This window comes from Pithys albifrons, chromosome 3 (assembly GCF_047495875.1).
Source record: "Pithys albifrons albifrons isolate INPA30051 chromosome 3, PitAlb_v1, whole genome shotgun sequence".
In the NCBI taxonomy this organism is placed as follows: domain Eukaryota; kingdom Metazoa; phylum Chordata; class Aves; order Passeriformes; family Thamnophilidae; genus Pithys; species Pithys albifrons.
In genome coordinates this window covers 9,601,748-9,629,713 of record NC_092460.1, presented here as the reverse complement: position 1 = coordinate 9,629,713, position 27,966 = coordinate 9,601,748, and the positions used below count along the sequence as shown (strand labels likewise).

The 27,966-nt window shown below is 48.5% G+C and overlaps 1 protein-coding gene across 2 annotated transcripts; it reads right to left on the bottom strand.

The window, feature by feature from the left end:
* Positions 1 to 26,961, bottom strand: FAM107A (family with sequence similarity 107 member A). 2 transcript variants are annotated; one of them, XM_071550351.1, is made up of 5 exons: positions 26,671 to 26,961; positions 17,161 to 17,224; positions 7,341 to 7,515; positions 4,107 to 4,263; positions 1 to 2,990 (listed from the first exon to the last, which is right to left on the bottom strand). In XM_071550351.1, exons 1-5 carry the CDS (start codon positions 26,692 to 26,694, stop codon positions 2,883 to 2,885), a joined length of 528 nt encoding a protein of 175 aa, XP_071406452.1. In that variant the 5' UTR covers positions 26,695 to 26,961; the 3' UTR covers positions 1 to 2,882. The 2 variants fall into 2 exon arrangements, with proteins under 2 accessions (XP_071406452.1, XP_071406453.1); XM_071550352.1 differs by lacking the exons at positions 17,161 to 17,224; positions 26,671 to 26,961 and adding an exon at positions 15,739 to 16,324.
* Positions 26,962 to 27,966: the final 1,005 nt, after the last annotated feature.

The window sequence follows — 27,966 nt, the reverse complement described above, 5'->3', positions numbered from 1 at the left end:
TCATTAAGTTTATTTGGCTGTTTTCTGCTTGTATCCTTGGAGCTTTTTCAGTTCCTTGTGGAAAAGAGCAAAATATACAATCATTGTTTAGTTTATTTCTTCAGAACTGTCCACATTAAATAGTGAGTTAATTCAGTAGAGGTGCATGACATATAGATGTATATATTCATATAAATGTATAAACATCAACACAGAATATAGACTATATATCACATAAGCAACATCACAGTGCAAAAATTGTCTTCCATCAATACTCTGATAATATGTATCTTCTGAATACACCACATTTATTCAGGAATGTGTTTTAGGGGCATAGGGAGCAATTAACGTAAAAGAAATAGAGACACAAAGATACCCCAAAATATGGGGTCCTGGTGGGCAGCTGGGTCAGGGCTTTCTGCTGTCTCTCCACTGTTGGAAGGTTTTCTTGTGGCTCTGCTTGCTCAGTCTGAGTTAGGACAGTGTGACTTGGCCTTCCCTTTCCATTCTGGAAACCAGCTGGAAATGGCCCAGACACCCCTTGTCCACCATGGACCACACTGTGTGCAGCCCCACTCTGTGTTTGGTGGACACCACATCAAAGGGAGACACCTTGATTTATTTCCCCACCCCAGGTAATATTTGCATGCTTAAGAAATACTTTCAACCTTTTCATTGCTGACCTTACTGGATGGCTCCCACCCAAGGACTTGCATAAATGCCCCTGTCCCAGCCTGGGTGAGCTGATAACACTGATTTCACTGGTGCATATGGAGCGACAGATTGCCTCTCCTGGAGTGCATTTCCATCTGTGGCAAAATTACAAATTAATTTGCTGAATTTTTTGAGCTCTTTGATCAAGGTTACTTAATCTGTGCCATAACTCCTCACAGAACTCCAGCACAGTAGTTCTGGCTTGCTACTTACACTGATTTATCTGTGGAGTATCATGCAGCATTCTTTACAACTATGTACAAGCATCCTTAGCAACATCTTTTTAGCCTTGGAGAAATTTGGCTTTTTTTCCCTCCTGAAAAAATGGCTGCTGCTACTTCTTCCTTATGGTTTTAATAATTGCCTATATGAAAAGCTTCACAGTTGGAAAGGACATAATAAAGCCTTTCAGATCTTGTGTGACCCATAGTGACAAGGTGCACTGGATTTCTGAAATAAAATCATGTTTAGAATAAGCATATAAGCAAGGGGATTAAACACTGCAGCAGAGACAGTGCCTTGACATGGGGTGCCCAAGGACTGAAGCCGAATTAAGGGCTTTTATAGTCCAGTCTGTCATGGAAGCTCCATACCTGTATCGCTGCTCTTGACATGTGATGTGGCTCAGATGTTTTACCCAAACTGTCAGATCAAGCAACAACCCTCTGAAATGAAACACCCCACTGGATCTGGGAGAATAGGGACTGGATTAGCAACTTTTTAATAAATATGCCCATTTTCCCTTAATTTTTTGTATGGATCCACTGATGGTGTGGATAGTAGATGTTGTTTAACCAGGTATTACCTTCCCAGTTAACGAGGTCCACTGAGGCCATTCAAGAGCCAGTGTCCAAAGGCAGTCAGTGAGTTATGCTGTTCAGGCTTTGCATCAGGGCTGATGTGAGAAGCAAGAAGCTGAGATAATCCTGAAAGCACAGCTTTAGCTCTGGATGTGGATGCCCCAGGGCACGAGGGGTTACAACCTAAGTGTGGCAAGCTCTATTTGTACATAGTGCAAATGCACCATGCACCTCAGCTTGGCTATACCAGGAACAAGAAGAGTTTTAGCTTTGCAAGGTGACAACTGCAATGAGGCAACTCTGACCTCTGGAAAAGGGGATGAGAAGCACTGACAAATAGTTTTGCATCAGGACCTACGTTCCCTTGTTGCCCCTGGTTCTACGATACCAACTGCATGCAGGGGTGTTGACAGGACAGCCTGCCATTGGTGTGACATCACCAAATCGCCCCCTCTCCATCCCAGGACTCTTTTTGTGGGTCCCTAGGGTAGCACATGTCCAGCTGTTGGGTGAGGTGCTGAAGCTCAGTAGTCCAGGGGCAAAGAGGAGTTTGTCCATAGGGTTCTGCTGCCTGATCACTGCTTCTGTGGACACCCATGCTGGAAACACTCAGCCTTTGTCTCTGCACAGAGAACTTGCCTCCCACTTGGGGTGTTGATGGAACAGTCCAATGTATTTTCTGCCTGAGCATGGAACTGCCTAAATAGCCACTTTCAAGCAGTGTTGAAATGCAGTTTAAAGGTGTGCGTGAAGAACAGATGCACCTGCTTGTGCTGCTCTGGTATGGGCACACAGAGGTTGGTTTTTGTAAAAGTACATGTGTGCTGCTGGGACACACAACCTCAACCAGGCTTGACTCACACACTGGTGCAATACCACTGACCCTTGGGAAAGCCATTATGGTCACCTGGGTTGTATTCAGTAACACACAGGTTGTCCCTTTTAATTACCATGCCAGGTTTCCAGGAGGTTCTCCACAGTTGCAGCTGCCCTCTTGTCACTGTGTGCCTGGCAAGCCTGCCTTCAGGAATAAGCAGGGTTCCTCAAAGTCATTCCTTACAGAGTTCCCTGGCTTAAATATTTGCTGTGTCTCTGGAGTTAACCAAGGGTTAGCTGGTGGTTAGCATGCACTCACAGTCTGGAGGGGGATTAACATCATTATCTCTGCATCCACTTGGGTGAGTACTTCTGTAGTAAATACTGCACTTTTTCCACAGTGATTCCCTCCTGGGCTGGGAAAACCTTCTTCTGTGCCTTCTGTTGGAGCAAGTGTTAATAACTGTAAGTAGCCCCAATGACGTGGCTGTGAATGTCCACCATGTATAGAGATGTCAGTGGGTGTGTGTTAGCACTGGCCTTGGTAGGATCCCTGTTGAGTTTTGGCAGAAGCTATGCTGCTTTCTCATCCCCTGTCACAGTTGATGTTCTTCTCAGGTTTTCCTTGACTTTAATGAATTCTGGTGCATGGTCTTCCTGCTTCTCCTGCTCTTTCTCCAGCTGTAAAAAAGAAGAGTCACTATGCATATGAAAGGGCAACAGGGCATCAGCTACATTAAAAGAGGGGTTTTCATTATTGCTGGGTCCAGTTGTGATTGCCCAAAGTTGAATGAGTGTGTAGTGCACATGTTGGGGCCTTTTTACAAATCAAGACACCAGACCCATGTTCACCCTTAGTCTCTTTTTGTGTCCTGCTGAAACATTAATGTCTATTTTTTTCCTCTAGGGAGGCACATCTCCATCAGCAAAACCAGGAAGGGCTTCCCTTCAGAACTGGCATAGGGGAGGGAGGAAGAGATTTTAATCCTTCTTAGAAAAGGAGGCCGGTGAGCCTGGGAAAAGTTCTCAGCAGTAGTTATTATCTGAGGTGGGGTACGTCATTGTACTGCCTCAGTTTTATATGCAAAGTCTTTATGGACCTGTCCATGAACTATTTTGGTTCTTATTCCTGGTTCTCTGAGAGTGTCGGGCTTTGATTTTGAAGTGATCACAGCTTTACTGACATTATTACTGTGTTGTTAATTAAAGAAACTGGTTTCATCCATTTGCAGTGCAAACACTGGCAAGCAGGCCATGATGACTTTATTTTCAGTGGCAATGAACCTGCTCCCTGATTGCACTGGTTTGGGTAAGAGGGCACAGCTCTGCTGCTGACAAGTGCAAACTACATATTGCTTTCCCCAGGCATATTTTTGGCCAGGGTGCCTGTCAGGAACTGCACCCAAAGGCAGTTTAGGTGAGATGGCAGCAATGTTTCTTCAAGCACTTTTGCAGCCTCTCTCTCACTCTTCACCCCAGGGTTCTGAGCACCCCTGTGGTGGATGTTGCAATAGCTCCCATGCTATTTAGGGTGCTTTGAACTGGAAAACACACCCAAAGGACACTGTGTGAGACCCAGAAGAGATTCTGAGTCAGTGGTGTGTAGTGGGGGTCCTGAGTGGGCTGGTACAAACATGGTGGATCCCACTGTGAGGATGAGGGTGCTGCAGCTGCTTGGGGCAGCAGTGAAGGATGTGCTGTGGCTCCTGTTTTGTTGAGCCTCAGCCCACCCATCTTCCCTGTGCCTTGTGTTGGGTGGTTAGGATAACCTGGAGATGGCTGAAAGCTCAGTCCCACCTGATCCAGCCTCTGATGCCTCTTTAATAGTTCTTTTTCAAAAGGAGACTGCAATTTCTTTGCCTCTTCTTCTTCCTTCTTCTGTTTGATGAGCAGGTCGCGCCGTCGGTGCTCAAGCACCCGCTGCAGCTCTGGCTTGCTCTCCACGCCCAAACCTCTGTGGATAAAAAGCAGATAAATCAGGGGCAGAGAGCCTACACCCTGGGGTGTAACCACTGTCAGCCTGGCAACCCCAAAACTCTTTTCATTCCTAAATGGAAACATGAGACACCTGGTTTACAAACCAGCCCTGGTCCACCCACAAGGTTTGGGGGTGTTACCCACTGCAGGGATGGTGCCTTCACTGCCTGCTTGGGGTGGGCACAGTTTGCAGTCTGTGTGTGCTGCGTGTGGTGCTGGAAGTTCTGCAGATCCCAGTGCACAGGGGTACTACAGCTTTCTGTGTCGGGTGTGGAAATGGGACCTTCCGTTGGCTCCTGCCGTTTCTGGTTTTAATGGTGTACGGATTCAGCCGCGTTGACATGTGAAATAATGACGATTTTTTTCCCACCAGCAGGGGTAGTCATTGGTCTGCAGTAATTGTCCTGGCAGCTCCTTTCCTCCCCGCACATCCCATCTGAAGCTTTTTTTTGGAGCTGAGAGCTGGCAATCCCCCTGTTAACCTGGATAGTTTGGGTCAAGAGGGCAAAATGAAATGTCCTTTACTCCTGGAAGCCAGAGGGTCTGCTGATGGTGCAGGTGCCTGGCTGCCCTTTGGCTGCCCGAAGCATCTCAGGTGAATCCCTATTCTGTGAAGGCTGGGATCATGGGAAAGGAGACATAGCAAGGCCACGCAGGCAAGGCTAAATATGTGGTCTAGAGATGGAAGAAATTTTCTGAACAAATTTCAGAAACCTCACACTTTGGATATTGCCACGCCTGAATTTAGACACTCAGATTTACATCCTGCAGGTGCCCTCCTCCAGTTGTGGCTGGTGTTTGGTGTTTGTCTGTTTAGAGGAGAGGAGGGGACCTCCCCATGCCTATGCTAAGGGCTTGCCCAGGGCATGGCGGACTGGGGAGTGCTATTCATGCAAAACTCCTCCTCAGCACTGAGAGGTCTCTGAAAGGCTGGTTGGTTTCTGTTAAGGTCGTTTGAAAGCAGACACTCTCTGGGATACAGGTTTCTCGGCAGGGTGGGAAGTGCTGAGGTGGTATCTCACATCAGGAGACACTGAACTGGCAGCCAGGAGGGGGGAACACTCTCCAGATGCAGCAAACCAAACCTCTATTCTGTCACAACATGGCTGGGGACCAGCACTTGCATCCTTCCAGTGTCAAGTTTAATGATACTTCCTATTGTAATTTCTTTTTTTTTTTTTTTTTTTTTGCTTTATGACAGGACAAATTTCACAGCAACATCAGTGAAGGCAGCCGTAGCCTTCACCTCAGAGTTTTCATGATGGTTTTTCAAGGCAGGAACAACTTGGATACTGCAAAATTGTTTTTCCCAAGGCTGGAGAGAAGGCAAACCTGCCTTGACTTGCTGGAGACACAGCATCCTATGTTACCTGTGGATTTGTTACTATTCTTTGATTTAATCAGCCTGTGTAGTTAGTGCCCAGAGGTGTTGACTCAGATAAGGATTTTGTTACACAAGCTGCTGATTTGAGTTGCTTCTCCCTGCTGCTTGAGGGGAAAAAAACAACCAAAGCAAGTACAGGAGCAAGTCATAGATCCTTCTCTCCCCTTCTCCCCTCTCTCACTCTATAGTAACAGGTAGCAGGAAGCAAAACCGGTGGATTTGAGAGTGACAAGAAACCAGCAACCATGGATTACTTTTTGCAGTAGGGTTTGTTTCACACACTGAAAAGTAGTTGGGAAGTCAGAGCCAAAACAGCTTTAAATTGATGCATGAGAGGGGTCAGGAGGTGCAGGATGGCTGCAGTGGAGCTGCCTCCTTGCCAGTACCTGATGGCACACGTGCATGTAACAGTGGCAGGCACAGAACTGGAATACAAAGAGGTGCTGTACTTTGTGTTTGCCAGTGTGAAGTCCAGCTCAGCCCGATGCCCTGGGGTCTGCACCCCCTCTACTTGTTCGCCTCTCCTGCTTCTGTTGCAGTGATTTCTTGGTTTTTTTTTGTTCCATCATAGTTAGACTGGAATAATGTTCTGTGAGATCAAAGCTAGTGCTAGTGGGTGACCCTTTAAACTGAGCAGTATCACTAGGGAGGAGATGGTCACTCTCAAGCCAGAGAGTTTTAAAAATATCTGGCTGGTAGAGTTACCTCTGCTTTGATGCCAGAGAATGGTCCCTGTAATTCTTCTGATTTTGGGAAAATGAAATCAAACCCAAGCCCAGCCAGTGCCAGTATTGATTAATGCACCCCACTGGCAGGCTTGATTGTTGGCTGAATTAATATACATGTCTGGTTCTCGTGATGACTGCAGTCCTTCAGAACAGAGGCTGTGCTCCTTTTAATTAGGCAGCCAAAGAGCTCTTGTGTCGGGGTATTTCAGGACATTTGAAAAATGTCAATAGAAAGCCAGCAGATTTCTTGCTGTGCTTAAAAGCCTCTGAGCTGAATATGGTTTTATTGCACTGATGTTCAGATAGTTGCCACAAAGGAATGATATGGTTGTAGGTTCTCAGTTGTTGGTGTGGTTTTCCTGGTGTTGTATCTGTACCCCCAAAAAGTTAAATTGTGGTGAAGGGGTAGGAAGTCAGGAATATGAATTCTAGCCTGTCTTTACCCATTTGATATTTAGGGAATCAGTGATTAGCCTTCTCCTCATACAGATGATGCCACCCCACTGCTTCGCCAGCTTTTAATGTCTCCATCCAGCCTGCACCTCTTCCTGCCTCTGGGCTGACCTTCAAACACACAGGAATGCTGTACATTGCTGAGGACTTTACAAATCAGTGGGGGAGATACAAAAGCCAGAAAACCTTCATGTGACTGACACCAGGAGAGAGGCTGTAGGGATGCCATGCATCTTCTGATGCTTGTGGCTCTGGAAAGTGCAAGCTGATGCTTCAGGATGGCAGAGCAGGGGCATTTTGTTCAGCTTTTGTTTTAAAAGAAACTGTCATATGAAAAGAGGAAAGGTCTACAGCAAGTTTTGTGTTTACAAGTGAAGAGATTCATCCTGCCCTTCCAGGCTGTCACTGGCACCTGTGCCTCAGCTCCTCAGGTCCGATGGCTCAGCACCACTTGGACTGTTCCAGGGGCAGGCTGTTACCTGCTTTTACCTTTTGTGGTTCATCAGCAGCTCTCTGTGCAGCTCTTGATGGCTCTTCGAGGCTTTTACAGGGTTTAGAAGCTTTTTAGGTTTGATGAGGTCAGGGTTTCCATCTATGTAATCTGGGTGAGTCAGGATACTTCTACCATCTGGTCGCTCCCGTTGTATTTCAGTGTACATCGATGCTGGAAGAGAAGAGAGGTGTTTGCATGAGAAGTCTCACTCTGCTTGGTGTGGGAACCTGGAGCTCTCTTCTTTGGGCAAGACAGAGGAGAAGAGATGATGCCTGTGCCAGCTGCTTGACACCCATATCAGTGTCTGAGTGCACGTGCCTTCGTGTGCTGCTGTGGGTTTTTTAGAGGTTTTAAAAAATATTCCCTTTGTGTTGTTGGTAAGACAAATATTAATTATATCACTTAAATTACTTGCCAGCCACTCGCTTCAGTGGCTGCAGCATTTAGTGCCAAGGATTAATTAATGCAAGATGGGTCTAACTAAAACTGGAAGCAGCCATGGATGTGGACTGTGCTGAGCTGCTGCTTTGGGTGTCCTGGCTGAGGCTGTCAGTCCCTTAACACAAGGGGATGCTGTGGGGTTTGAACAGCTTCTGAAACACTGGCTCGAGGAAGTGCTGCTGTATCTGAAACCTCTTGTCAAGGAAAGATTTTGCTGATATCCTGCTGACCTATTCATCAGGATCAAGCCCAGTGCCAAAAAAAGCACCATTCGCCCATGCAGTTTGGGATCATGCTGTAATAATTTGTATGCTGGATGTAAGAACAAGAGCCCACTGTTTTGGAAGGAATGGCAGCTTGAATTTCAGGCAAACCACAGGGCATGCTCACTGTTGGTGTTTTCCAAGTCCTTTGCATTTTCTCTTTACAAAAAACCCTATACAAAGTGAGTGCAAAGCACAAGTTAGAAGACAAACTGCATGTGGTGGGCTGTGTCTTTAAATGCAGAGCACAGTAGGTCTGCCTGCAATTATTCAGTGTACGGTCTAATCAGGGGCTCAGAAAGAGCAATTTAGTCCTGACTATTCACTTGAACAATTTGGAAGTTTACCAGTAAGAACAAAAAGTCCCAGGAAAAGGGTGTAGGCAGCTTCATGTCTTTAAATGTCTCATTATTAAAGTATTTTTGGGGGCCTAGTGTGAAGTTATACGGGTTGATGGAGCTGCAAGGAAAACAGTTGTTCAGTAATGTTGCCTCTTTCTTGTATTTCAATCTCATATATAAAAGGAATAAAACCTTTAAAAAGAGAAATCAATAAAAAAGGCAAAGAAAGCAGGTTAGGTCATTCTTTCATAGTAAGTACTTATCAAATGTGAGGTGGATTGCAATCAAAGGGGATTGTGTAAGGAATAATACTGCTGAAGAAATGATTCAATATCAAACAACTTCTCATTGAATGTTAATGTGGCCAGTGCCCTACTGCTTTGGGAACAAAAGAAAACAAATCAGAGCTCATTACAGGAGTGTAATTGGGGTGAATAGTTTGGTACATATTTAAAGGGCACTTGGAAGCTGGAACCAATGGTTTTTGTATCAAATTATTTTCCTCTAGGATCACACATCACTGCTGGCAGAAGGGAAGGTGGCGTGGTTTGATTTTTGGTGGCAAGTGCCAGGCTGACTCAAACCCCTGCAGAGCTGGACTCCTCAGGCTGCAGCTGGGGGCTCAGTGTTGCCTTTCAGAGAGATGCAGGGACTGAAGAACAGCCAAGGGTTAAGTCAGCACAATTTCATGGCTAATTCTTGTTAGATGAAAGCCAGGTTTTGAATAATGAGAAAAACATATCAGATTTTCACTGGGATAAAATAGCTTTGTTTTTTCTCTTGTACTTCTTCTTCCTCCCTTTTTTTTTTCCACAAGAGAAAAGGCAGGCAAAAGACAAGGGAGAAAGGTAGAAAAGCAAAGGTTTGTTTTGGCATGAATGAAATAGTTGAGCTCCTATTTCAAATGGCAAACCTATGTCTTCATTCTTCAAACAAAAAAGTCTCTCCATGGAATATCTTAAATAAAATGCCAAGTGTTTTTAATGAAAACACTATTTTTGAGCAGCTAATACTACTGGACTGACCTCAATGCCACTGTGTCATCCCATTGTCCTTTCTGGCTGTTCCTGTGCTGTTGTTTAGTCCAGACCTGCCTCCAGTGACACAGATGGCCACACTTGCTTGTGTGCTGACTACCAAATCCTGACACATGTCAGAGAGGGGCTGGGGCAAATCCATCTTGGATTTGTCCATCTTAAATCCGCCTGTTGTGCTCTGCTAGGGGATAATGCAACAAGCGGTGAGCATGGAAGGATTATGCAGCCAACCAAGCCTGAAGGACCAACCTGGATGCTGTAAATGGCTGAAACTCAAGTGACTTTGGTATTTTTTCTGGATGAAGTAGCTCTCAGGTCTTGTTGCTAAGCTTTCAGCTCTTTGGGCACTGGGGTAACACTTTATTTATAAAGTACTGCTTTCCCCCCCTCCACGGTGTATGGGTTTCCTTTTGCAGCTCAGGAGTGGAAGTCCCTTCTTTCCTACCCAAGACCCAGATCCCAGGTGATTTGCTTTGGGTAGGCTGTCCCCACATGGGTCTAATACCCATCACTGTACAGCCCCATGGCACAGTGTCATCCAGCCCTTCAGTCTGGTCTTGTGATGTTCTCCCCAGACACCAGCCATGATCGGAGAAGGGCCCCCCTTCCATTCTGGGGGACCTTCTGCTTATGTAGTATTTTGAGGGAGTACTGTGGTGAGCCTGGAGGTTTTGAATGGGCTAATGTGGTTATTTCTAGACTGCAGCAATCTAATGTTTCATGGCTGAGGCTTGTAAAGAATCAATCTCTTTACTGAAAGCAGATGGGGAACTTTTCCCTGAAACTAGTATAAATTAAAACAAAACAAAACAAAACAAAAACAAAACTGGGAAGGGAGGAGTGGGAGGACCTGAAACAGACTGGAAGCATTTCTGGTCAGGCACTGCTGAACTAGCATGCAAAAGTCCTCATAGGAAGTGCAATTTGCCTGAACAATACTGCAAGGGCCAGGACACAGCAGGTAGCTCTGTGCTTGGTTTTCATTTTGCTAGATGTGCCTAGAGGTGTGCAGACACCCACCTTGAGGGTTTGGCTTCCAGTGAGCATCCGTACTGCTGTCCTGGGACAAAGTCAAAGCCCTGACTGGGACTGGGAGTAGCCTTGAACTTCACTACAAGAAAAGCACTTTAAACCTTCAGAAGCCCTCAGTCTGGAACAATTCAAGGAATGTCTTCATTTGCATTGAGCAGAAAAAGAAAAATGAGAATATAAAAATGTTGTTGTACCCAAAACACAGCTTGGGGTTATGCTGAGAGTAAGGACAGGGCATCCTTTCTCCTCCAGGTTGGCAAATAGGGACCCAGTGCAAAATGTTTCTCAGGGAGTAGATCTATCATTTTCAAGACCTGATGTAATTCATGTCTGTGTAAGGGGAGATAGACTGCTATCAGGCTGGGCTTTGTCATTATTTATGGTGCTGGAGGTGTAAATCAAGGCAGGTCTCTGCAGTGGATTTACAGCAGGGTGTCTATTTTTGCATGATTCAGCCATAGATCAATGAACAAGGCTCTGCTCTGGCACCTCCCTGGCCACCATCATAAATCAACAAAAGGTGTTGGACATTTTTATATTGTTCTTGGCAAGATATAAACAAAAATAATACATGTGGATGTTAATATCTTCTGCTGTACTCAGAAAGACAGTGTGACCTTTTAAATAGGTCTGCTTTGGAGTGTTGCTTATTAAAAGTAGCTGTTTTCTTTGACACACTCAGTCTGTTGCTTACTTTTAGATACTTTCTCTTTCCTCATTTCTAGAAGCTCGAGGCTTTCTAGAAAAGGTGCATTTCCAGCTGCTTTTCTGTTAGTAAAAAGCAAGACTGCCAGGATAAGGATGCCAGTGACCCTGGCAGATACTTGGACTTCACATGTGGAGTTATCTCCTCTCTCAACCGTTATCTGTGAAAGGAGCTCCCAGTCTTGATTAGTTTTCTAGAAGACCCCACAGAGAATTTTCAGCATCTTTGACATGGCCCAGAGACCAGCCACCCTCCTGCCCCAGGGTGTGGGATTGGCTGGAAGAGAAAAATGACATTTTAATATCTTGGTCTGTTCTGACCTACAGCAAAGCCCAAATTCCTGCTCAGACTGCCTGGAAATGCTTATAAATCCCCCAATTCCTGGCAGAGTTGCAATGAAATCATCAGTCTGAAATCCTGAGGCAAATTGTTTTCACTTCTGATTATGCTCAGCCCCAGTCTTTTTGGTGAACAGGATACCAGGCAGCTTTGGTGCAATACTAAATGCCTTTGAATTTTGAGCATAACACAAGGTGTATTGCTTGGGGTGCTGAGTGACTTCTGTGCATGCCAGGGCAAGGAGAAGGGTTTTAGCCTGTTCCTGGAAAGGAGGAGGAGGAGGAGGAAGAGAATTGGGGTACTGGCTTATGCCCAGGGACATCAGACATGAGAGTCTGGCCTGGCTGGAGCTGAGCTACACTTCCCTTTGCAGCTGCTGCTTTTTAGTTTTCCCTTGCTCAGAGGAGATGCCCTTCACAGAGCATTTATTTAGGATTAAGCAACTTGTCTCTCAGTGTGGGTTGCCCTGTGAGCCCCACTGTGTTGGGACCGTGTGCGGCTCCCTGAGCTGCCTCTGGCAGCCTGATCTACTGTCCTGTCAGGATGGAAATAATCCCCAGGAATGTTAAGGGGATTAACAGTCCTGGAAAGGGCAGGTACCTGAGGGGTGAAGCTCTGCTTACGGCTGCCTACATGGCTACAGCTGTTCTTTACAAGGGGAGGAACTTAAGAGGTTGGAAACAAAATTAATCCATAGCTGTTGGGTTTAGAAAACTGTAGAGTGGCAGTCTGGGCTCCTGCCCAGCACTTGTTTACTTGCACCTGTATTGGAGAATGGATGGTACAGGGCACTAGATGCCTTTTGCAAATTTTCATGTGAAATGCCTTCTCTCCCTGACTTGTGTTTTGCCAAGCTCTCCTTGACATCGTACCTACTGTGCCTTTACCCTGCACATCCCTCCACCCTTTTCCATGCCACCTGCATCCTTAACCTGCAAAGCTCTCAATGCTGCCCTCTGCAGCACAGGTCAGTGTTCAGCTTTAGCTGAAATACAGAAAGCAAACATAGTTCACAGTGTTTTATTTCTGCTGTCTGTGTCATTTGAGAACTGATTTTCCAACTAGAGCATATCAGGAGAGGTTTGTCAGTGCCAGATAATGACCAAACTGTTCCTGTTAAAAATATTGTATGGGCATCCCTTTCTGGGCAGAGAATGAGCCTCTGAGAAATACCATGCACATAAAAACAGTCAGAAGGCATTATTTTGGGAATGGGATCCATACTCAGAGGACTTTTCTGTCTGTAATTCTCTGAGACCCTGTTACTGGTAGAAGGAATGAGGCTGGGCAAAAACCTCAGGAACATCCAGGTCAGAGCCCTGGATCTGGGTTTGTAAAACCACTGACCCAAGAGATTTCTTCCTGGGCAGAAGTGATCTCTTAAAACTGTGGTTAAAGGCAAGAACCTCTGGTTTTTGGATGCCTGGGATTTATTTATGAATGTGTCTTTTTTAAAGAACCGAGAGATTAATGGAGGGCTGCTGAAAGCAGCTGGTCATACACGTCCTGCAAGTCAGGTGGCTGCAAAACCAACACATCAGTACAGGTCAGCAGAGCGAGTTTAAAGCTGTTTACACAAGTAATCCGAGCCTGGGAAATAATGTGAGTTTCTGACACTTTTAACTGCAGCCATGGGGAGGACACCTTGCTTTTTCTGGGCTACAGACTCTGATAGCATCCGCTCCCTGGGGAGCTCTCCTTTTCCTGGGGTGAGGATGCCATTCCTCACAGCCTTCTTGAGGAGGCTGAGAGGAGTGGGCCCTGTCCTTGCTCCTTGCAACAGTTTGCATGTGCAGGTGGAAGTGTGTGGGATCTTCAAACTGTTACTTTTAAGCACTGGCTGATTGACTTTCTGTCAATGCATTTCCAGTGCCTGAAGTGGAGCTGGAGTTTGGCTCTACAACTTTTCCTGTGAGAGTGTAATGCCACAAAAGGTCCTGTTGTGTATGAAGTCCTACAAAGAATGAAGCTGAAAGTTTGTCTTTTATTTTGGATTCTTCAATTTATGGTTTTTGCTAATTTGCATGATTTTTCTAGTGTTAGATAATTGTATTTTAAAAACACAGAATAGCTGGGTTGGCAACATGAGGCAGGGAAAGAATTGCATGTTGGGTCTCTGAAAGCCTCAAAGTTTTGTATGCTAAGAGCACCTTTCAGGTGTTTGCGGGGGATCTGCTGCCAGGAGGATGAGAGGTTTGACCTCAAAGTCAGCACTTGCTTTAGGAAGCCCCTTTCTGTGTGGTCAGTGGGTTCAGGGCAGAGTGAGGCACCCAGGTGCAGGCTTTGGTGAGTCATGTGGGTGCTGCCTGAGGGGGAGGCTCACAGTGCCTGGACACCCTTTGGTGGTTGAGTCCCTGTAGCTGAGCCCACAGAATGCACCTTATCACCACAGCTAATCCATCCATGTGTTGCTGTTACACGGCTGCACCCAGAACAAAATACCTGTACTTCACATTAGCTTAATGACTGCTGAGGCTCACTGCCCTAGTGATGGATGATGATGTGGTTAATAGTGATTATAATGATAATAATAGTAGTGGTAATAATAATAATAATGTGAGCCCAAAGATTGCCAGATGCTAACCATTACCCTCCCTGGGTGAGATGGCACCAGTTCCCATCCTCACTGATTTTTCTCTGCTTTGGTGTCTGCTGTGCCGGCACCTCGGGAGCATCTCATACTGATGGACCTGGCACGCTCCCCCGTGCTTGTCACCAGGCGACCGTATCACCAATAAATGATATGTGTGCTCTGGAAAGGAGGCAAAGAGCCTCTGTCTGCTTTTAATCTATAGTTTTAAATAATTAAGCAAGGCTAATTCTGGTATTTATAATGCAATAGGGTGAGTGTAACTCGATGTGGGTGCTGTGGGAAGCAGTTCCCAGCTATCAGGTGGCTGCCTCAGGGCAAGAGGCGTGCACAGTCCGGGTCCCCTCACCTTCACTCAGCCCTGACAGTCAGGAGTAAACCCGATGAGGTCGCGGGGTCAGAAAGGGAGAGAAAACCCTAATGGAAATGTAAACAGGGCTGGGAGACACATCCCTGCAGTTCCCAGCACCGCTGCCACGTGTCAGCACTGTTGTACCTTTGTCTCTCTGCTGAGCACATGCTGGGGTTGGGGTTTCTCACCAGTACAGCCAGTGCTCCCCACCAGTGCAGCCCATGCTGCTCACCAGTACAGTCTGAGCTCCCCACCAGTACAGCCAGTGTTCTCCCACTGGTACAGCCAATCTGCCTAGTTCAGCCAGTGCCCCCAGTCCTCCTTACCACTGCTGAGTCCCCTGCCATCACTGCAGCCCCCAAGGCCAGGGTACCCCTTTTACAGCAGCACTGCACCTGCCTAAGGGGGCACAGAGCAGGCACTGGGCTCAGCCTGGGCTGCCCACACATCACCACCTGCAATCACCCCAAAGGTAAGGGACTCTGGATGTCACCATGGTCATCCACTGAACTTTGCACTCATGCACATGTATTTGGAAGAGAGAAATCTCATCAGTTTTGATCCTTAATGGGCTGTCTGGGCTGTAGAAGTTACCAGCTAGAAATGCTTGCACTGTCAGGCAGCAGAAAGTGCCCCTTTGCTGACAGGCAGGAGTGGCTGTGCTGGTTAATCATTTCATTTAATTACCGTGGACTGTGATAAGGAAAGATAACAAGGCTGGGATCTCACTCTGTTAGGGATCACCAAGACGTCCCATGCCTTTTACAAGCGGCATGTGGAGCACTTGTTTAGTTTTGTTAGGCAGTGGCAGATGCTCAGCAGTCCTTCTTGACAATCACAAACTTACTTTTAATCTCTCATCAAATACTTGCTCTGTGCATTTGCCTGCCTATGACAGAGATGCACATCAATCAGAAATGAATGCTTTAAGGTAGTTCAAAGGCATTTTGTTAAACACAGAGTAAATCCTCCCACGTTGATTTGCAGGGATTGTATTAGCCCCCTGTCCAGCCCATTGCGTCTCCAAGAAGGTTTGAATTGCAGTATGGGTTTACAAAAGAAATTTCTTGTGGGATATAGTCTGTTTGGAAAGGCAGAAGCAGAAAGGCAGCATCTCAACCAGCTACTGAAGTATTAAAGTAACATGATATCTCAAATAAAATTAGAAGAGGGTCCCAAGTCACCTGTGCATAAACACTTAGGCAGTGCAGAGCAATCTCATGGGGCGCAGCAGGAGGGAGCGGCAGAGAAGTGGGGATCCCCCCGGGGCAGTCTGGGGGGCCCTGAGCTTACCTGATTTCCGCAGCGTGGCCCTGGGAAGCCCATGGGGCAGGTGCTGCCCCGTGCCCCACGACATGGGGCTGTGGGGGCTGAGGCTGCCGCTGCTGCCTGGCTGCACTGGCACCTACTGACTTTTGGCCAGGTCCGATGAAGCTCCTGGCTCCTGCCAGGTCTCTGCAGTGGGAGCAGGGACGGAAGGTCACGTGGAGGTGGCTGCTGCACCGGCGCTCCCTCCTCGCTGCTCTTGCCACCTCACAAGGACCCCACTGAGGGCTGGAACTCAGCTGGCAGCAGCTGGTGGCCTTGCTCACTCCTCAGTGCTGGTCTCAAAGATCCCTCTGCTGCCCTGCAAACTTGTTCCCTTTGCTCTTTGTTGCCAGATGATGTTTTTCCAGGATGGATGAACAAGCTAATCACTCTTTCTCCCCAAAGCAAACAGCTCAGTGCGTGCCCAGGCACCCGAGCCGCCCGCTCAGCACAGCCACTGCTGAGGGTGGAGAGGTTGTGTCCCCGCTCCACAGAGAATGATTTCTCCTCAACGTGCCTTAACCACGCTCCTGGAGAAATCAGATCGCCCCAGAGGAAGCCGCACGCCCACTCTCTTTAGCAACCACTGCAACAGCCAAGCCGGCACCAGGGCAACCGCTCGAGTTATCGTGATTATTCCCTGGCATGTTGCAACACCCTGTCATCTACCAACTGCTGCATGGCCCAGGGGAGCAGCTGCTGCACCCCAGGGGTAAGAGCTGCAAGAGGGAGAAGCAGCCCCTACATAGGGCCATGGGTATCCTGGTGGCATCAGAGCTGTGTGATGCTGCAGCATCACTGCCCCAGGTCTCATCCTGCTGAGATGCAGCCCCTGACTGAATCTGGCATCTTGTTTCCATCCTCACTGTGGCTGGAGGTACCATGTTGCTGTCGGTGAATTGCCACAGCCTGAGAAGCCAGAGGCTGCAAAGCTGGGGGAGGAGAAGCAACTACCCCAGCAACAACTTTTGGCTCTTAGGTGGTTGCTGTGGTCCAGTTCTGCCCAGGCTGCCCAGTGCCAGCCTGCAGATGTCCACTGTCCCAGTCCCAGAAGGGTCAGGGATGGGGCGAAACCATTTCCACCCCGAGAAAAGGGATAAGAAAAGCTGGGGGCACCTCTGGAGTGCCCAGGCACCTTCACACACTGCAGCACTCATGGGCACATCCTGGCCTGATGCTCCTGGCCCCATGAAAGACTGGAGAAAGAAGTTGGGCTGCCAGTAGGCACAGAGGGTGCTCTTTCACTTATTTTCATGTCTCCATGTTTTGCTGCTCCCCATGTCCCATCATTTCCCCCATTTCAGCCATGTTTCTTAGCAAAGCGCTCAGCAGCACTGGGTGTGGGCAGAAATCCCAGTTTGCCTCCAAAAAGCTCTTTGTGGAGCAGCATGGGATGCTGGCACTCACCTGAACCACTGCTCCCTGGCTTCCTGCTTCCACTTGGACCCTTGGACTGAAGAGAATATTCTTTCTGGAAGAAATGACAAGAGAGGAATGGGAAAAGACTGTACAGGTATTGCTCTTACGGGAGATGAAACATAGGAGGAGTTGCTGGTCCTTTGCTACTAGAAACTAAAAAAATTATTATTGTTTTTCAACCTCCTGACCAGAAGCTCTTAAATTTAATTGACATGGGGCATCAGATGCAGGAGACAAGAGGCAGGCTGGTCCACATTCCACTGTGTGTGGTGTGTGTCCCTGTGCTTGTGTGAGCACAGTCAGCCTGACCTGTCCAGCTGTGGGTTAGAGTCAGGCAGGGTTTGGAAAACTCCACACAGGTTTTGCCCATAAACCAAACCTGTGCTGAAGGAGAGACCTTTAAGTGGGGAAGTTGTGAAGTTTTTCTGCTCAAACTGCAGCCTGTCTTACAGCCCCAAAAGCTTTTCATGACTGAGCAAACCCCCCTGGCATCACCCATTGCTCCATGGCCTGGCTGCTCATTGCACACTCCAGAAGTACCATTTGGCTCAATTTTGAATGGAAAAAGAAATGGATGCACATCTGTACTACTCCCCTTTGGTCACCTTTGAACAGGCTTTGAGTCTATGAGTTCACTGGAGATGTGTCAGAGGGGGTAGAGAGCATCAACCTGAACCTACTTTGAGCTCCCAGTAAGTGTGGTTATTGCTGGTGGTTGTGATCCATCAACATTTGCCTTTGAATGAGTAAAGTAAATCAGAAAAAGGCCAGCTAAATTTTCTGGATATATTTCTGTCTGATCTGCCCTGGTGTCTGATGAGTTGCACATCTGGGCTCTTCTCTGCAGGAAAGTGGGTTTGGGGGGTGCTTAGGACCTGCTGACCTAAACCAAAAGACTTTTCATGGCAAAGCTCTTTTTCTGGAACCTCCTTGCAGAACAATTCTCTTTGCTATCTAAATTACTTAGCAATCTCACCCTGTGCTTCTGTGTCTTTGGGATTAACAAAAAGCCTTTGTATTGCCCTGTAGCTCCCTGAAGGTTGCTCTGTGAGGGCGGTTGATTGCTGGGGGATATTTAGCTGGAGTGGCTCCTGCAGACAAGGAGTTGCGTCAGTCACCAACTGCCCCCGTGTTTCTAATGAGTGCTGGGAAGAGGAAAGACCACATCAGGGTCCTTGTTACTGAGGCTGTACATTAGATTAACTTTTAGCTGCTGAGTTACTGTGCTAGTGGCTGCTGACTGTCATCTCTTCAGCCAATTGCTGTGGCACCAGGACCTTTCTCATGTGGACATGTCTCCTCTGTATTAAAAGTCCCCAGACATGTCAAGGGAGTGCCCAACACCAGCACTGGCTCCTCCTTGGGTGTGTGATGCCACCGCTGATGCAAATACAGGACAGTGAGATAAGGCTGCCGCCGAGATGGGCTCGCTGTCTGCCTGATTGAGGGCCTCGGTGCAGCTCTGAGTGACAGCGCAGACAGCTCTGCCTGGTCCTTCCTGTCTGGATCCTTATTAAATCTCTGCTCTCAGCATAGGGTTGGGAGTGCAGCATCACTGCCAGTCATGTCAGGCTCCCGGTCTGCAGACTAAATTTTGGCTCTGCTGAAGTCACCCAGGCCTGGACGTGAAGGCAGACAGCGTTTCACCTCCTGCTGCAGGGAGGTCCTGGAGGCTGGTTAAACATTTCTTCTGCTGGGTTAATGTTAGATGTTGGGTGAGGTGCTGCTTATGGTGGTGGGGACTGGCTGGGCAGCCCAGTCTTCCCTCCCACTCTGTGTACCCCGGCCCCAGCACAAACTCTGTGCAATCTCATTACAACCAAAGAAGTTGTGCTGGTTGCGCTGTGGTTGTGACCTTGACGTGGCCAAACCAAAGGCAGGTGATGTGTAGGCTGGTCAGAGCCATGCTGGGTCCCTGATACCATGTCACCTCTATGGCACAGGGTGTCTCCTAAAGACTCCTGCTAATCTCCACTGGAGCCATTAGTGTGTTTGCAGAGCAGGACGGCTCCCTCCACCTCACAGGGGCAGTTAATGATTGCCCAGATGATGGAGACTTTTGCTTGCTCCTCATGGGATAAAGTCGGTTATGGGACTTAGTCCTGAACCAGCTGGGAGCAGGTACCACTTCCAAGCTGGAGGCAAACTCCTCCTGCCTGGGATCCCCATCCTGCTTTGACCATGTCAGTGAGGACATCCACCACTTGAGCTGGAATTAGCCTGGTGATTTAATGGGTTAAATGCCACAAAGCAACACAAAATATAAATATTAGTCCCATGTTTTGCTTGTACTGTTCTGTGTTCCTCCCAAACATCCTGGGCATCACTATATCCCAGCAGGACTGTTTCTGGCCCTGACTGATGCACAGCAAAGAGCTCCTGCAGCAAATGTCTGGAGGCAGTTTCATAGGTGTAGGCTGCTTTGAACCACCAGCTCTAACCACCCTTCTCATCCCTGGCTCCTTTCTCAGGGGTGCAATGCTCTTACTGCAACTTAAAGCCAACTGCCCTGTGTAAACAATTAATCAATGTTTGTTACTTGTCCCACGTGTGGGTGCTCTAATATTTACTTGCAGAACAATTGGTAGTAATTTTGAACCATGTTTGTGCCCTGATGAAAGCAGGGAAATGAGCCATCAATGTGGAGCATGAGCCATGGAAAGGATGATGAGAATGGCTTCAGGCAGGTTCAGATCAATACAGGTGTCATTAAGGTGCAGTATCAGAGCATCTATATTGCACTGTAGCCAAAGTCTGAGAAATGAATTAGGCGAGAAATTGCGGCAATCAGATCACAGTGATAAAGAGCTATTAAAGTGGGCAGAATGCCACCCAGGCTGAGAACTGATGTGACTCTCACAGACCTGGTTTTGGGAGGGTTATGCCATTAGCAGGGTTGGAAGCTGCTCAACCTATTTTGGAGTAGAAAGGCTCAGAGAGGTACTTTGTCTATAAGGTGCTGTAGCAGCTGCTGACATCAGGGTGTTCAATGAATGAACACATCCATTGACTAAAATAGTCTTATTTCTTAACCGAGAGATTTTGAAAGGAGTTGTCATGACCTGGAACAAGGCACTGATGGTTGTCAGATTGAAGCCAGCATTTCTGTGCATGACAAAGCCACAAAACATGCAATTTAGAGGTTAGCCAAATTGTACTCTACCACTGCTTCCAATTAGTCCAAAATACCCTCTTGCTGCTCCTGGTGCTCTGTATGAAAACATCTCTTATATGCTGTTGGATGCTGAGATACCATCTAAGCTGTTGCTCAGATCTCCTGTGTTATTGCTGAATTCTGGTCTATCTGTGCTTATTTGCAGCAGCTGAGACTGATCCAGAGACTTCAATGAAATCATCCACTGGATGGAACTTTGGAAGATTAGAAAGACTTTTTCCCATCTGTGATGTCAATGCACAAAAATCTGTCAGCTCAATTGTTTTGCTGCAAAGTCCTGCCATGTGACGTGTTGAGGCTTATTTGATTCCACAAGCTGGTGCACGTTTGCTGGGATGACACTGTCTTCTTGTGAAGGAGAAACACAGAGAAAATCATCAGGATGGCCCAACGCCTCACACTGCTGCTAATTCCCTGATGGCCATGGGCAAATGAAGTGTTGCAGTTTGGATGAATTTCCAGAATTTCTTGAGGGCTAGGAAAGAAGTATAACACCTTATTCACTCTAGAACTGGCAGACTGGGCTCTGCATTCCTGGTGGTGGTCACAAAGTAGCTGCTGTCTGGCCGTTGTGAGAAACTGCCTGTTCCTCTCTCTTGCAGAGGCAGAGCAATGCTGAATTTGGGAGGGTTACTCCCTAATGGGGACTTGACTGTGCACATTCCTCTGTCCCCAGCTCATTATGGGACACTGCTATTTTGGCAGGTTTCACAATCAGGACTGGCAGGCACCCAGGAGTCAGTGTCCAGGCACATCCCAGCATTCCTGAGCCAGCAGCTATGAAATCTGCTGCCATGGTGCTGCCCTTGACACGGGAAGGGGTCTTGGCAGGGCCTCCAAACACCACAGGATTCAGTGCTTGCCTCAGCCCAGCCCCACCTCTGCCTGCCCTGGGCTGCTGGATGCTCAGCCACCCGCGTCCAGCCCTCCAAGCACTCCTGCCCTGGGGTAAGCTGGTTTTTCAAGCGAAGCTGTGAGCTTGTATTACTCCTGGTCGCTGGCCACAACCATAACTGATTTCACTATTGTATTGCAAAGGACTCTAAGAAATATCAAGTTATTGGTGTAACATTTCATTGCTGGTCTTTTGACCTCTACAAGCCTGCAGCCTTTCTTGGACTGAAGTGGAGCTGAGGGCAGATGCTTGTGGCTGCTCTCAAGGATTTTTTTGACTCATCAATTTGTAAATTTAGGCTTACAGAAGGAGAGTGGGCTCAGTCTGGCCATGGGGCCAGGCTGACGTTCCTCCAGCTCCTGCACTGCTCTCGGGGAGCACCAGCCAGGTGGCCACTTTGCTGCCTAGTCGAGTAGAAAATTGCAAATGCTTCAAATAGCACTTAGTGTTATTTTATTCATAAAGAAAACACAATTTGACACAGATGAGTGCTATTCTGACCTCCACCTGTCTTTCTCACCAATGCCACTTCCCTCCCAAATCCCTGTGGCCCCAGAAGGCAAGCACAGCCCTCCTGCGGCTGTGAAAGTTGGGAAATCGAGGCCCATTTCACTGACTGTCCAGAAAGAAGGACAAAAAAGAAACTAAAGCAGGGAGGCAGCAGCATGGGAATGGGGGCTCGTTGGACCTGCCAGCCCCAGGGCAGGGACCCCCACTGAACTCCCTGCTGCAGCTGAGCAAATGTTGCTCCCTAGCTGCTCCCCAGTGCACAGCTGGGGAGGTGGAATACGACACACCAGACCTGAGCAAAAAATTTCCTGCAGATTAATGAGAGCAATCAGTGACAGGGCTCAGCCCCAGCCCCACGGCAGTTGGTGAACAAAGCTCATTTGTCAGCATTCAAGCTGACTGTGAAGCCCAGCATCCCCTTGCAAAGGGCACAGGGAGGCTCTTGGCACAAACCAGAGCAGTGCATCCCTCCATCCGTGTGGTGCTGATGGACCTGCAGTTCTCCCTTGATCCTCAGGAAATCTTCACCTGCAGTTCAGTGCTTTTTAATCTGGTCCCTTGCAAAGTACAGAGCACACAACACCTCTGCATGCCAAGACAAGGCAAATTGCTGCCCTGCTCTCTGTTGGCAATACCTGTATCCCCCACCTCAATGTTGTCAGCAGCAGTTAAGCTGTTGCTATGGATAAACCATTTTTTACCTGTCTCAGGAGCTTATTCTTGCCCTGTACTGGAGGTGTGGTACCACTGATGAAAGACTGCTCCACTGTTTCTGGGGATGCTGCTGACTGCAGGGGAAGAGCATCAGTCACTGGCACTAAAGGGCTCCAGTAGCTTTGGAGTGAATTGCTGTCATGTTGCAGCGAGACCATTAAGACATCCTAAAGTGCCTTGAAGAATGTTGTTTCGCAAAAAAATTAGGCTTTTGCCACATGATTAATAGGGACAATATTTATTTCTGGTACAGTGCCATGCTGCCCTAGGGTTGCCAGGCTGTAGTGGCATCATCACTCCATTTCACAATTGGGGACCATATGTTAGGGGCCAAAGATAGCACTGCCATCAGAAATCTGCTCTTCTGACATCACCTTGCTGAGCTCTTTACCTGCCCAGGGTTATTAGAATGGGTCCTTAGCTTGTAAAACGGGGCTTGTGAAAAGTAAGGGCAGAAATGCCCCACCAGCCTCAGGCACTGCTGCTAACAAGCTGTCAAGTCAGAGCGGGATGTTCTGTTCTCTGTGGACAGCATGTGCCCCCTGGGTTCTGTGCAGAGGAGACCTCAAAGAGAAGGGGCCAAAAGGGAGGAGGTTTGGCAGTTACTTGGGATAAGATGCCACCTGCCAGGCTGAAAATGGAACCATGAGCTGCAAGTAGAGAAGGCAGCAAAGGAAGAGGTAAAACATCCCTATTATTGTAGGGTTCATGAGGAGGCAGCAGATGCCACTTAAACAAGCCCCCCAGGAGAAGAGTGAAGCAGTGAAGCCTTTAATTACTTTAATCCATTTTTATTTGTGGACTGCTGAGCCATCCCGGAGCCAGCAGCTGCAGCATTTCCCATGCAGGGATCTTCTTGGTCTCCTCAGGAGCACATTGTGCACCTCCCTTCAGTCTGAGCCCTCTCCATGACTCCTTTGCAACCCCAGTGCTGCAGGCAGCATTGGCCAGTGCTTAGTAGGAACATGACCCCGTTATTGCCCACAGCAGAGCTGCTGGAAGGGCAGTGGCACTTATTTACTTGTTTGAGAGCCTCTTGCTAATGAGGGGCACCCCTTCCACCATCCATCTTTTTGCAAAGGAATTTTTATTCTGAGGGATTGATTTTTGTAGCCTTCATCTCCCTTATTGTGTGTGAATAATACACGTGATCACTGGTGAGAAAATGTCCTGAAGTGTAATCAGGTGTGTTGGTGGAGGAGCTTGCCAGAAGCTGAAGTCGATCTGAAAAGGGGCTCTGCTCTGGGCCAGCAGTGCTGGGGAGGGTGAGGGGGACGGTGCATGTCCTGAGCCACCTCCCTTGTGCCCTGAAAATAAGGGTTGGTGACAGGCCAGAGAGTATGTCCTGTCTGATCTGGGACACAGGCTAAAACAGGCTCTGGCCAGACTGTGGCGATATCCTCTCTGGTGGGCTAAGTTGTATTTGTGTAGAAATCCCAGCAGCAGCTCCCAAAAATGCTTGTCCAGTCCTGCCATGCTCAGATGGAACAGTTTCAAAGGATGCTCTCAAAGCCCTGTTTTCAGCATGGGCAGCCAGGTACTATGGTTTGCCTGAACAAGCAGAGCCTCTCTCCCTGGCACTGGCATGCTGCCTCTTGTTGTTCTAAACCAGCCACAGAGCAAAGCTGCCCCGCTCAGCAGTAGGGCTAATCTGGGCTCATCTGACATTAGTGTAAACTGACACTCTTGGGAATTTGGGGACAGAAAACTTTCCCTGGGGAAACAACCACTATGCAAACCCTGCCTTGAGAAACCATGGAGAAGAGCAGTGGGAAGGTGCAGGTGCCTGGAAACCACCTCCTCCACTGCTGGGGGTGCTGGGAGCACCTGCCCTGGTACCCTGGGGAGCTGCTGCTGTGGAGGCTGCACTTGCAGGGTTACTTGAAGCAGGTTTGCCAGGTTAGAGGGATGTCAACCACACACTTCTGTCCCCCATGGGTCTGATGCCCTGCAGATCACAGGAATCGGCAGGGAATTGCCACCAGCTCTGCAGTACCCCCGAACCAGCCTCCAGCAAAGTCCTTGCCTTCACTTCAAGTGAAGGGTACCCCAGCAAAGATTTGTGTCTTGCTGTTTGCTTGGGCCCTCAGGACACTGGTGATACCAGAACAGGTTTTTTGGGAGTAGATTCAGCCTTTGAACATAGAAATGTCCTTGGAGCCATGCTGGCAGCCTTTCCGGTCCCTTTTGTTTTAGAGCTGGGGATTGCCTTGCACTCCACAATCCACTACTGTAATCCCCTTGGAGTGCTGTTCTGGTCTAAACTCAAAAGGGCTGAAGCTGAGACTGCTAATTCAGGCAGTGCTGGTGAGGGGTGCTGAGTCTTCATCCTGCTCCGTGCTCCCCTGCAGGTTCTCTCTGGGCTGTAGCTGATGGATGGGGTCATGCCTGCCAGGTCTCTGTGCCCTGAACTGTGCTGGTTCTGCAAGGGCTGGGCCAAGGAGAGTTTTCCTGTCTGTCACCCGGACCAAACCTGTTCCTCAGGACAGCTGGATCCTGCTGGTTTTGCCCATCCTGGAAAGGCAGCAGAAAGAGCTGTCTTGTTTTCAACCCCCATCAGCATCAGCCTAAGGGTAAAGCACCGACCCAGGAGCTGCCAGTCAGACATCCCTTCTTGGTGCCAGCTGGGCAGTGGCACAGGCTTTTGTCAACCCAGACAACATTTGGGAGGCTGAAACGGGAGTGACATCTCTGACCTTTTGGTACCCATTAAAGTAAAACTGTCTCAGAGCTTTTGGGAGCTGCCAACAAGCTGGTGTGATGGGAGAGCCCAAGATCCCGGCAGCATTTCAAAGCCAGGCCATTCAGTTCTGGCTGCAGTGGGATCGTGGTGTTTCAGAGAGAGGGAACAGTGGGGAAAGCTGTGCAAAAGCAGTCTGGTCTGGTGGTCAGGAGGCTGGCATTGACTGTTTTGTATGCAGTAGGGCTTAACCGGGTGGCACTGAGCCAAGCCTGACCTAACCAGCTTATTTTCCTGCTTCCAGTAATGCCTGTACAAATGCTCCAGGCCTGAAGGTCACAACCACGTGAGCAGGGGGTCTAGGGATTAATTGTGGGCAGAGCATAGCTCCTCCTGGGTGTGTTGTTGTAGCCCTGAGCCTCAGGAGCAACCGTGGCTCCCTTGTGTGCTGGAGTCAGCATGGCATTGGCACTTTGAATGGGGTGTTGGAGAGGCAAGGGGCTGGCTGGGAGCAGCACCTCCTGTACCTGGCACTTCTCAGAAGTTCAGAAAAGCAGGTGAATGTTTACTAGTCCCATTTCACCTCTGATTTTCCCTCTGGGTGGTGTTCACACTGGCCAGTGAGTTGCCTTTTTGTATGTTGGCCCTGAAAGAGTGTCTCGCTCTGGTTTTGGAAGAAAGTCCACCAAGTTTGCAAAATTCTGAAAGGCATTTTGTTTGGAGGTGCCCACACCTCTGAAGGCCACAGCCATGCTCAGCTGAGCATGAAAGGCCCCTGCTGAGGCAAAGGGCCACTGCTGACCCCATTGCAGTAGAAGTTACGACCCAGTGTGATGCACAAGTGTGTTTCTCTTAGAGCTGGGAGATGAGCTGCAGAAGTCTAATTCCAGATCAGGGCATCACAAATGAGTGGCGATGATGGGTCTCTAGGCACCGATGTCATCAGTTATGAAAGCAAAATGATATCTAATAGCATCCTCAGCACAACCATCTCCAGACGCCTCCACAGTGCTCTGACTTCATAAAGCTCAGTTTGCATTTGGACCTGTTTGACCACTCTCCCCAGGGGATTTGGAGGAGAGGGAGATATATGTGGCTGCTGTGGGACCTGGACTGACTCCTCCTGGTCCTGGGAGGGAGCTGGTAGCAATTTCCAGGCCAAGAAATACTCAGGACTTACTCTATACTGCACCTGTGGGAGACAGCCTGTAGGCTGCCGGACACACTGGGAACAAACCTGATGTTTCTCCCCGGAAAGTTAAACTTTGTCCTAATGCAGTGCTCTTATCCCCTCCTTGCTGTCCTGAAAAGCCCGTCAGGCCCCAGTGCTGAGCCCATTAGATGGAATTACTTAATCCAGCCCTGATGAGTGGCACCCACACCCAGGAGCGGGTCCCTTCCCCTCTAATCCCTCGCTGCCATCAGCCGCCTTAGCACGCGCGGGGCAAAACAAGCACCACGTGAGCAGATGGTGCCTTCTCCATCATCCCACCACCACAGCCCCGAGTAAAACTGCCCCGTTACCTTTTTCCCGTGAGACGCCCCCATGGTCCGTTGCCTTGGCTGTGCTCCACTCTCCGGGCTGTGGGACCGGCCAGCTCCCCGCGGTCACGGCTCCGTTATTCCCGGGGGGATCGGCAGCGGTGCAGTTCCCGGCCCCTCAGTGGCTGCTGCGGGGAGACGTGGGTGAAGTCCAGCCCGTCTGTGGTGGGGTCGGGTGGGAAAGCTTGCTTTTCCTCCCTTCTTCCAGCACGTGGAGAACTCATTTTCTTCATGCACCTAACGGCTGGCTCGCACCCAGGCTCTGCCCGGGCACAAAGGCAGCTTTCATGCTGTGGATGCCCGGTTTCTAAGCTGGGATCCGTATTTTGAGAGGCTGTGGAAGATTACAGTAATTGCACTTGACAGGGCAAGATGTCACAGGATGCCGATTCGCCCAGCTGCGGGTCCGGCACCCACAGGTCCTTGCCTGTGGCATCTTTCCTAGATGCTCCTTTGGTGCTTTGCTGAAATAAACCTCAAAATCTAAAGGAGGATTATCCCTCTGCTCCCTGTCTGCATCCTAGCTCTTGGCTTCTGTTGCAGCACTGGATTTTGCAAACTTTGTTACTTCAAACACCCCAGGCTGCCTGTTTGCTGCTGCAGCGTTGGAGCTTGCTGTGACCCCAGGTGAGCCAGGTTACCTGAAGCTGCATTCTGGGAGGCTGGGCAGGTCAGGGTTGTGTTGGGTGAAGACTCTGGGGGATGTGGCACAGTGAAAACCAGCCAAGTAGGTGCCTGTTCCTGCATAACACAGCTTTTAATATTGCAAGGCCCTGGAAAACCTCATCTGGAGATTGCTGTCCCTGCACCCCCTGTCCTCTTCAGATCTAAAAAATTAACCAGTTCAGTTTGACTCCTGAATCCATATTTATACCCTGCTTCCGAGTTTCCAGATATTTGAAAAGCAGCGATTTATTTATCAGGACACAGTAACTTCAGCAGGAATGGCTCTTCAAAACACTGGCTGCTGCTGAAGATCCCTGAACAGGATCTTTTAGCTCTTTTAGCTCTATTTCTTGCAAATACTGATGTACCTTAGCAACTATTCCATGATGGATTCAGAGCTAGTTGTAACTGCCTGTAGTGTGCCAAAACATAAATTTCCTTTATTTTGGATTTAAACCAGATTTCTAATGTGCATTGCTGAGGAGTAAGAAGAGTTTCCTGCAGCTGAAAGGGACTGGTTGTTTTCAGGGCTGTAGTTGATGCTGTGCTCTGGTTTACCCCATGCAGCCACCTTTACAGTTCTTGGGCTGTTTTCAGTTTGGTTTATGAGTG

What these genes read in the sequence shown, in the direction of transcription:
- FAM107A (XM_071550351.1), bottom strand. Translation starts at nt 26,694, where the DNA reads ATGGGGGCGTCTCACGGGAAAAAG. An exon ending in GGGCGTCTCACGGGAAAAAG is followed by an intron (nt 17,225 to 26,670) that starts GTAACGGGGCAG and finishes CATTTCTTCCAG; the next exon opens with AAAGAATATTCTCTTCAGTC. An exon ending in CTGCTGATGAACCACAAAAG is followed by an intron (nt 4,264 to 7,340) that starts GTAAAAGCAGGT and finishes TTTTATCCACAG; the next exon opens with AGGTTTGGGCGTGGAGAGCA.